This window comes from Merops nubicus, unplaced genomic scaffold, assembly GCF_000691845.1.
Source record: "Merops nubicus isolate BGI_N331 unplaced genomic scaffold, ASM69184v1 scaffold20554, whole genome shotgun sequence".
Classification (NCBI taxonomy): domain Eukaryota; kingdom Metazoa; phylum Chordata; class Aves; order Coraciiformes; family Meropidae; genus Merops; species Merops nubicus.
The window spans coordinates 43,792-54,359 of record NW_008605171.1 but is presented as its reverse complement, the minus strand read 5'-3'; the positions used below and the strand labels follow the sequence as shown (position 1 = coordinate 54,359).

Sequence of the window (10,568 nt, the reverse complement as noted above, 5' to 3'; positions counted from 1 at the left end):
TTGCCTAGTGCCTAAAAATCAGGAAAATTAAGTGTCTGTCCCAAAGCAAAACGGGTTAGGCTTTCAGTTTAGGTTATATTGGCTCTGCATGCCTTCTTCCCCAGATAACAGAGATAAAGTTTGCACTTCCTGGGCTGCAGAGAAGTGCATGACCAAGTTCCTCACAAGGACTGTCTTGCTGCAGAAGGAAAATGTCAAGCCAAAAGCTGTGATGAGATGATCTGCCCACCCTGTGCTCTGTAGTTCATTATGGTTCTGCCACCAAAGGTCCTGCAGATATTTTTTTTTGTAAATCAGAGTAGGGCCTCCCAAGCTACAACAAAAACCTGGAAACCTTTGGCCAAGATTGTACCAGGTGTCAAGAGACACACAGAAGATGAGAGGCTGGTGTTTTCTGCTTTACTCATGTGCTACAAACCCTGGGGGAATATTACTAATCTTTGTTACCTTGTGTCCTGTTTTTTGTCTGAGGTACAACTAAACTGCTGTCTGGTGGCACAGGCTGTTTGGTCTGGGTTTGCAGGGTGATTAGCACTTTAACCTGCTCCTGTGAGGACATGGAGGTGTAAAATGGCTCACTCGTGACCTGCTGTGGCAGTTTTCCATTGGAAGAACCCATGACCAAATGAGGTTGGGCAATGCACCACGAGCTGCTTTGCAAGCACCCAGCAAACAGAGCAGTTAGGAGGCATCTCCCCATGGTTATGGTGTTGCTTAACTTTATCAATGGGCCAAGGCAGCACAGGATCCCTGTTTCTTCACTCAGCCTTTATCTGTTGGTGGTGTATGGTGAATTGAGCCAAGAGCAGCAAGTGTAAACTGCACTACTGGGAGAACTACTGGGAGAATATGGATGGCTTTTGAGTCTGGGTTTGCAGCTCCATCATTGAGGAATGGTGGGTCTGATCCCACCTCCTCTGGTTTTTAATTAATAGGGCAGCCAAATCATGCCATTATCTGACAGCATGAGAAATGACCACTTTAATAAGTCCTGCTGCTGGTGGCACATGCATTTGTTACCCGCTGCCTCTCTCAGGGGGGCACTAGAGAGGATTAGTTTGTATTTAGGAGACGCTGTGTGTAATTACTTATGCACAGTTTTGCAAACCATTTGTTTCTGTTAGGTCCTCTCCTGTTGTTTCTCTCCCTGGCATCTGGCTTTCTTTGCTCATCTCCTGCTTCCATAAGGACATGAACAGAAAGCCCCTGGGGCTCCTGGAGCTGCTGTGATGGACTGGCCCTGCCTGCTAGCACAAAGGAGATATGTGAAGGAAGGTCCCTTGTGCCTTGGGATGACATTCAGTATCTCTTGATGTTGTTCCTGGATTTAAAAAAATAAAAATAAAGAGTTTTCAGGAAGATGAGGTGCTCAAAAGACTGTGTAATTGGGTAGGTGTCCTGTCCTGAGGGTGATCCTCAGCAAACAGGCATCTCTAAAAGCCACACTTGAGTCTTTTCCTTCACCTCTCAGCTGCCTCTCTCCCTAGTTTAAGAGCCAAAAGTTTTGCTGTGAGGCCTGTAAACATTCCAGGAACGCAGGACTTAATGTGCCAGATTCGGCCAAGCGCCCATCCAAGCAAGGGTCTTGAGGGAGGTGCAAGCCAGTGCCAGATGTTTTGCAGAAAGCCTCCACTACGCATATCATTCACACCTCATTTATTCCTCATTCCCATCAGCTTCATGGCTGGTCTCCTATCAGTCCTGTTGTGTTTCTCCCAGCCTCTCCCTGCATGCAGCTCATGAGGACAGGCTAGGGAAAGGCCTCAGCAAAGACTCACAGTATTAACCCCAGCTCTCAGAGACAGAAAGTGTCTCATTCATATCCTGTAGTCAGTGAGAGACAGTTTCCTAGAGCAGAGATTACGTCCTACAAGACACTTTTACACAGGCAAATATATACCTTGAATTGCATGGAAAGTCAGCAAGCTTTGAACACTTGGTGACCTCATAACCCATGAAAACTTATTTAGGAAACAGATTTTTTTTTTTTTTTAAATGTTGTTGCTTTTTCATAGATTCATGCAAGAGTTTGAGCTGGGAAGGGCCTTTAAAAGCTATCGAGTCCAACCCCCCTGCAGGGAGCAGGGACATCTGCAGCTAGAGCAGGTTGCTCAGAGCCCCATCCAACCTCACCTGGGATGGTGCCAGGGATGGGGCAGCGACCACCTCTCTGGGCAGCCTGGGCCAGGGGCTCACCACCCTCACTAAACCACTTCTGCCTTCTCTCTAACCTAAAGCTCCCCTTTTTTAAGTTTCAAGCCATCCCCCCCTGTCCTGTCACTACAGGCCCTATTACAACTGTTGTTCCTTTTTCTCTTTAAGGCAGGCAAATCAGAACAAGCCGAAGCAGTGTTCATCAGCATACACTTCAATCTGGAGCCAAAAAAGTCACTTTGAACCCAAACTTCTGTTCTGGTTCCGGTGTTTTTTTGCAAGAGAAAAACTATTAGTCAAAAATCAACATTTTTTTCCATGTAATCAACACTAAGTGACCTGCTCTGTTTTTTTTTTTAACCCTTTTGCAGAGAAGAGAACCAGCCGCTCACCCCCTTCTTGCCCTGGGTGGGCAACCACCAGGCTGGGGTGCTCCAGCTGCTGCTGGCCCCCGTGACAACCGTGCTCTTCTCTTCCAGGTGCTCCTTTTCAAAGGTCTCAGCATCCTCATGCTACCTCCTGCCGACATTTCCACCTGGGTCCCCAGCCTCAGCTCTCCGCTGACTTCGCCCTGCCTCACGCGGTGCAGCCCCAGCCAGGGCTGACCCCCCACATGGCCCCCACGCACCAGCACAGCGGACCCCTGCACCAGACCCTGGCCCCAGTGCCCGCCCTGCCCTTCCAGGACGTGGCTGGACCCTCCTTCCTACCTCAGGCGCTTCACCAGCAATACCTCCTCCAGCAGCAGCTCCTCGAGGCACAGCACCGCCGGCTCATGCCCCACCCCAGGTAAGGAGGAGGGGGGCTTTGCTCTTCCTGAGGGGTGCTGAGGAGCTACCTCAGCCTCACGTCAGACCAAGCAGGTTCTGCAAAACCCCAGCGGTGTGTGTTGGTGACATTGGGTTTTCCTCACAAGTTCCTCTGTGTGCCCCCAAGATGTGTGCAGCAGAAGGTGAGATCAGGGCAGGTAGCACCTATGGGCGTACCTTTCCTGTGGAGATCCACCCTCTGCTTATCTAGTATGTCCCATGGTCACCTGTAGGGTGGTGACATGGAAATGGGAACACCTTGGAGATGCAGGGAATCCATCCTGCCTGACATAGCGAGCAGTAGACTATGTGCATGAGCTACCTCCTTGTAGATGCTGCTTCAAGACTGTGTGAGAGACTCTGTCCACCTGTCCCATCAGGGACAGCACATGAAGAGCTTGGTCCTCTGGGTCCAGGCAGGTTTCACAGCTCTATGAGAGAATGATGCTGGCTGATTGACCTCTAACACGTCATGGAAAGGAGCCTAAATCCAGCCTGGGCTGATGACTGGTGGTGGGTTGGACTAGGTGGTCTTTTAAGGTCCCTTCCAACCCAAACCATTCTATCCTCCTATGACTGCAGAGAGAATTCCTGGAACTCAGCAGAGGTGGAAATGGATGCCTGGCCTTATCCTAATGCTTTTTCTTGAGAGAGGGGTTTAGATAGCACGTAGGAGAGGAGTGCTTTTTTTATGGAAGCATATGGAAGCTATTTGTGGGTTGTACCCATGGATCAAGAATCAGAGAAAGAGTCCTTTCAATAATGCTTCATTTGGAAAGAATGCTACAGACAGAAAACACTTTCCACACCATTTCTGTCTGAAAATTGTGTGTTCTTCTCATCTTTGTTTTGTTTTGCATAAGCTGGATTTTAGGTGGGTTTAATAATTAGTTCATAACTGAGTAGCAAATATGTGCAAGACTGAGACACTGACATTATAAGTGTTTATCTCTTAGTCATAAGCTGAATTAAAATAAAAGCCCAGAGCACAATTCCAGTGTTACATTTACAAGTGGGTTGAAGTGTGAAAAAAGGGCAGCAACCTCTTGCTCAGTCCCACAGCCCATTTTGGAAAGCACAGCTGCATTGGAGGAGGATGTCAGAAACCATACAGGTGAAGGGCACGAGGTCCCAGTCATGGGGATTTGAGCTATGCCTACAAAAGCTGTCCTGGTTTCAGCTGAGATAGAGTTAATTTTCTTCCTAGTAGCTGGTACAGTGCTGTGTTTTGGGGCTAGTGTGAGAAAAATGTTGGTAACACAGAAATATGATGTTCCCTGTGTCCTTGGCGTAGCCTGTCTCAGGAGAGGGTATTTCAAGGACCCAAAAGGGTATTGGTGGGCGTCTGAGCTGTGGCTGCATGAAAAAGGCTTTGTCTAGCTTTTATCTTTATCTGGCCTTTATCTTTATCTTGCTCCATTTGCTCTGGTTTCCCCAAAGTGCCATTTGTGATGGCTCCACTGGTAAGCAGAGAGTCACCAGGGAGCAAGGGCTATGGCTCTTCTGTAATGCCAGTCCTGCTTGTACATCCACCTTGACTCTCTCTAGATGTGGACACTGATCAATCAGCACATGCTCTTCCCCTGGGTTGTTCATATAGGCAATAATCACCCAAAGAGGCCCAAATCCCTAGAAAAAACTCATTTTATATTCTACTACTTTTGTTATACATTCTACTACCTCCTCTGCCTGCAAAGACAGCAGGGTGGGGGGAGAAGGAGCTGGATCCCAGCCTGGCCTGTCCATCATCCAGAGAAATGTTGGCAAAGGCCAGAGAGAGTAAATTCTGCTTTCAGTTACTCCTGAGTAATCGTGTTATGAATGAGGTTCCCCAGGAGTTTATGGACTGCATGGGGAGATGGGACAACCTGCAGCTTCTTTATGATGATGGATAATGGCTGCAGCAGGGACACATTTTATCTTGTGTGTATTTTACGAGGCTGACAGTGGAGAAAAAGAAAATTGTGCAAACTGCACAGAGCTGTTAAGGAAGAAGTTGTTCCACGTCCTCTTTTTCCCTCCGTGTTGACACCACGTAGCATCCCCTGTAAACTGAGTGCATGTGGATGCTGCAGGGGGGGAGTGGAGGTTTGTGCAATGTCCATGGTGACCATGAGTAAATGATGTAGCTCTGGGTTCCTCTTCCCATCATCCCTGACGCCTGCCTGGACTCTTTTCTCTTGGACACATATTCACAAACCCAGCTGTCTGGTGTTTCCCCTGGTTTATGGGGGTGGTCTCAGAGCAGGAGCTGTGCACACCAGTGCCTGTGATGTGGGTAACTCACTGTCTGGTCTTCTCCTCCCTGCAGGCGGGCTCAAGAGCGCATGTCTGTTCAGCCTCACCGTCTACACCCCAGCTTTGACTTCAGCCACCAACTACAAACTCCACAACCCATAGGGACCCAGCCCAGGTATTTAGCTGAAGGCACGGACTGGTAAGTCTTCCATATTTCACTGCTGTGTTGAATGAGGTGTTTAAAAAGTCCTAGGGAGGCTGCAAGGGTTGGTGAATGTCCTCATGGGTCAATGCTTCCATGGAAGTTAACTGTGCAGCTCAACAGATGCAAGGTGGGGAGTGTGCAAGGAGAAGACTCATCTCTGGGAGGGCCATGAGTGTGTGCTAAAGCCTTCAGGCATGTATATGCTAACATCAAGGCATTGATACTACCCATAAGTCTTCATCCATGGATGTAGAGTGCAGTCAAGCATTAATTTCCCACAAAGGCTTTTCCTGCTGCAGGGCACAGCCTGAGTCTTTTTCCTGTAGACCAGTGTCTCTGCCTGAACTAGATCTTCTGCTGTCCCCTGGGCACTCAAAAAACAACGGTCACAACTTTTTCTGTGATCTAAATTAGGGAACATTGTGCTGCCCTGACCCGCAGGGTGGTGTGAATGAATTAATAGTTGTTAATTGTTCTGCCACTGTAGTGTCTGATACTCTGAAAAAGCTGAGCAGGGAATTGATCCTTTCGTTTTCAGAGCAGGTTTTGAGCTCTTGCATGGGTAATGAGATATGGGGCCCTACTTGGAAGAGTAAGAAAATAAAAACATACTTCTGAGTCGCTGCCTGTTAGCTGAGAAAAGTCCATTCTGTACACTGAATGGAAAGAAAAAAAATGTGTGGATGTGTAATTAGAGACAATCTCAATATGTATGCACAAGGGGACCAAAATAAAATGGCACAGGAAATCTCAGTTATGGCATTTCCTAACATCTGAGCATTTCACTCTGCAAAGAGAGAGTCCATTTGTCACAGGGTTGGATTTTTTTTTCCCCCCTCCAGGATAATAATGCACAGCCTAAAATATGGCCAGGTCCTTCTACCATTTTCTTCTCAGGTGTTCCCATTACTGGCACCATGGTGAGCTGAATTTGGCTAGGATGACGTTGTTCAGATCAGTTTGCAATGCAGTTCACATACCATCTGGATAGAGCCATTCTTTCTGCCTCTCTTTCAGCACAGAGAGCTTAATTATAATCATTAGGAGGATCTGATAAAGCATCGCTTTGTGTTCCTCTCCTCCTCCTCCCTTCTTTTTCAACCTGTGTTGCTCCATTGCCTTGTAGAACCTAAGGAGTGGGGATGACAGGAATCACATACTGTGTGCATATATTTGGGTGACTCACCTTCCCCCAAGGCACATGTACAGCTTTGCCCCGTGTCAGATATAAAAACTTTCCTCTGATGTGTTGCCATCACACAAGCAGCTGTGGGGCTTGCTTGGAGGTGAAAGGTGGTGGGCATTGTTGTGGGAAATGGGGATGGAAGGAAGGTCTGGAGGTGATAACCTCAATTAAAATATTCTGGTGAAGAACAGATGAACTCCCATTTGCTTCCTTAAACCATCTGCACACTCATGTAGTGATGTTCCAGCATGTTTTTTGGAGCCTTATCCTTCACTTGTTGGTTGTTGGTGGCCTGTGTACCATAAACATGACAGTTCTTGAACCTCAAATCTGAGAGTCAAGGTGCTGCACGTTTGTGCAGTCACTGTCTAGCACAGACTAGAAGGTGACAGTGGGTTTTGGTTTTCTTCACCTACCATGCTCTCCTTGCCCACTCCCAAACCCTGGGAAAATGCCATTCTATGCAGTATTCTGCTTTGGACCCTTCAGTACACCCACAGCATTGCTTCAAGAGCCTCAACATCTGGTTTTGAGGCTCCAGTTGCACAAATAGTTCAGCAGTGCTGTTACCAAAATTACTTGTGCTAGTTAATAATGGCTGTTCCTCTCTGAGACATCTCTTCAGCCCTTGATCTCAAAGCACTCTGCAGATTATCACACCTATTTTGTAGACAGGGAACATGGGAAGGCAGAGAGGAAATGGTCAAGGTCATTCATCAGGCCAGTGACAGGGCTGGGAATGAACCCAAAGCCTCCTGATTTCCAATAGAGCCTTCCACCCACCTGGGAACAGTCTTCAGCACTTGGATAAATCTCCAGAATTGTGACATGGGAGCTGGAAAACACCCAGTCCCACGGATTCTCACCCTGGCTGTGCTCCTGCCAGTCACCTGCTGTGTCTTACCCTCTTGCCAGGTTCTGTCTGTCTAGCACATGGCTAGCACAGGGCCAGCAAAGACAGTCCCTCTTTTTGCTTCAGCTTAGTGTGGGCTGCCTTATTATGGGGTGCTAGAGCACTGGGGCTGCTGCCTGGTGTGCAGGCTGCACTGGGCACAGGTTTTCTGCATGTATTGTCCCCTTACATCCTCTATCTGCTCGTGGGAGAAAGCAGCTTCACAGCTGTTGGAGGACACGTCTGGGTTGCTCCTAACAAGCCGTGGCACTCGCTGCTGCTGTCCTCTGTGCAGGGGAGGAGATGTTCCAGGCTGGAACAGGAAGCCACCCCTGTGCTCTAATTAGCTTTGCTTTGGCAAATGTGAAGACAATGGTTATTAGAGCACCAGCTTTTGTAATTATGATGAAGTGAATGATGTTCAAAGCATTTGTTTGCTTTGAGAGACTCTGGCTGGAGAGACAGGGGATCAGCTAATTGGATTACAGATGGCTATGTTGGGTTAGGTCTCCTCCCATCCCCTCCACACCATGTGGGGATGGGGTTGCAGTTTGCCTCTGTATGCTGGATTGGGCAGACCTGCAGTGTTTGAGGGGATCTTAGTCATGCCAAGTCCTGGGATCCAGCTGGATTATTTTTCCAGGGGGGAAAAAGTGCCCAAACTCATTAAGCTCTGCTTGCCTGGGCCAGGCTACATGTGAGCCAGTGGGACCACAGAGGATGTCCTGCTTCATTGGCATTGGCTGACTGTGACATGCTTTCCTACAGAAGGGTTATCCAGAAACTTCTTAAAATCTTTATATTTTCTGCACAAACAACAGTTCTGGAGTTCCATGAGGTTGGGTTCAGGTGAGGTGTTGTCTCGTTTGTCTCCTCAAGTCCTACCATGACGTGGGCTAGGAGACCTCCAGAGAGAGCACAGGCAAATCAAAAGGCCTTGGAGGGTCCTTAGCTGGCTCCTGACATCTACCCAGAATGGTTCATCAGTGTGTCCCCTGAGTGATTAGCTATATTCCTGCAAAATGTTCAAGGCAAAATGTGATTGTTGGCAGTGATGGCAGCACAGGGAAGACCTGGTCTGGCTGGATTGAGTTAACAAGCCTGAGCATCATCAAAATGCTCTTGCTCTGAAATCAGGAGGCTGCATCTGTGTAGACCTTGACCCCAGCTAACACAAATGCCAACTGGCATAAATTCAACCCCTCACTCCTTTGTCCTGGCCTGGTGGGTAATTACCCAAACTGGAGGGAACTCCCTTCCAAGGAGCAGCATCACCCCAGGCGGAGGAATCCAGAGCAGCCCAGAGCCCACCAGAGGAGGTTGCCCCGAGAGCATGATGTGAATTACTGTAAGCCACTCAATAAAACCATGCAATCCATGCTGTATCTTCACCCTCCTGCCCACAGGGACCTCAGCGTCGATGCAGGGCTGACTCACACCCAGTTCCAGGTCCGGCCGGTCCCTCAGCCCTATCAGCATTACTTAGCTACCCCTCGGATGCACCATTTCCCCAGAAGCACATCCTCCACACATATGGTAAGTGAAACGCTTTCACCGAGCAATGTTTTATGCATTGTCTGCCAGAAGGCAGTCAAAATAAAGGCTGCTATCTTTCTATCACCTGTCTCCTGCAAATCCCACTTATCTCCGGCCGTGGGAGGGAGCGTCTGAAAGGATAACGTTGCATCATTGCACTCTGGATTAGAGGAAGGAAAGAAAAGCTCAGCTGCTCTGGAAAGATTCAGTCCATTGTGTGCAGCACCACGCTCACAAGCTGGTCTGCAAAACCTGGGCAGGATGTGAGAGGCTCAGCAGTTATTACTAATAATATTGGAACAGACTGTGGGCTCCTGGGACTTCTTGTATGCAGAAGGATTTGCAGTAGGTGACTCTCTTCCCTGATCTCAGCCCCAAGGACCATCCTTCATCACATCATTGCTGTCCCCACCAGCCCTGATGACATCTGTGGAGGTTTTGCATGGCCTCTTGCACAGGCAGAGATGGGGTTTGATAAGAAGATGGGCTGACTGGGGTCATTTTCTGGTCTTTCTCCTAGCAGGGTGCTGTGTTTGCAGCTGAGCTGTGCCAAGCAATGCTGATCCTTAAAGCATCCTCAGAAATCCCATCCCATAAGGGTGTTTTTTTGACTCCTGCCCATAACTGGACTCTGACACCCGTGTATTATAGCAAAGCTTAAAAAATCAAAGTTTGGATGAACTGAAATCCACCCATTTATGAAAAAAAATCACTTTTTACTTCTTGTTGAGCGTTTGGAACCGCAACGTTAGAGATGCAACAGGAGTTATTAAACCACATCGTTTATTCAGAAGAACTGCATGTTCTTAGTTATCTTTTATAGGAAATCTTTTTAATAAAACCTCTTTTTTTCGTGTTGTTATTAAAAGGCTTTCATTGGGGAAGGTGTCAGTCTGCTTTTTCATTTTGCATTTTTTAAAGCACTAGATTTAAATCCACAAAGGATTTCTATGTGCAAATACAGGTAGTTTTATTTTCCCTCCCTCTCACTTCTCACAGGTTGTTCATGAAATCAGAAATTACCCTTATCCTCAGCTTCAGCTACTTGCTCTTCAGGGACTGAACCCCAGCAGGCACACATCTGCTGTGCGGGACAGCTATGAGGTAGGTATCTTGGGAAATGGAATTATTTTAAATTTTTAATTGCTGGGAAACTCCGCAAGCTCTGGCGTAAACTTGTGAGACTGTTTCATGACACAGCAGTTGCACAGAGTCTTGCAGCAGTTTTAGTAACAACTGGGAGGTGAAGGGGTTGAGTAGGTTTGGTAAAAGATGATTTATTCCAAGGTGCCTCGTCTGGCTTGAGGGTTAATTCTGGCTCCTTTCACGTCTATGAAAAAAAGTGATCCAGCTCTACGGGGTTTTGTTTCCCAGCCTGCTGGACAGAGTTCAGATCCCACATAACTTCTGAAATTGCAGCCCAGGAGCCCCCCAAGCCTGGGCTGCCCCCCAGCAGGGTGGGCAGCAGGGCAGGGAGGGGATCCTGCCCCTCTGCCAGCTCTGTGAGACCCCCCTGCAGTGCTGGGGCAGCTCTGGAGTCCTCAGCAC

General features: G+C 48.0%; 1 protein-coding gene across 1 annotated transcript in view; it reads left to right on the top strand.

Annotated features, from left to right (window-relative positions):
- Window positions 1–2,633: 2,633 nt before the first annotated feature.
- RNF165 (ring finger protein 165) overlaps window positions 2,634–10,568 on the top strand; it is a gene marked incomplete at its 5' end in the record, with an annotated part of 11,624 nt that continues 3,689 nt past the window's right edge. The window contains 4 exons of the mRNA XM_008939269.1: window positions 2,634–2,943; window positions 5,275–5,400; window positions 8,891–9,020; window positions 10,020–10,124. Of these exons, the coding sequence (XP_008937517.1) occupies window positions 2,634–2,943; window positions 5,275–5,400; window positions 8,891–9,020; window positions 10,020–10,124 (671 nt within the window). The remainder of the gene's footprint in view (window positions 2,944–5,274; window positions 5,401–8,890; window positions 9,021–10,019; window positions 10,125–10,568) is intronic.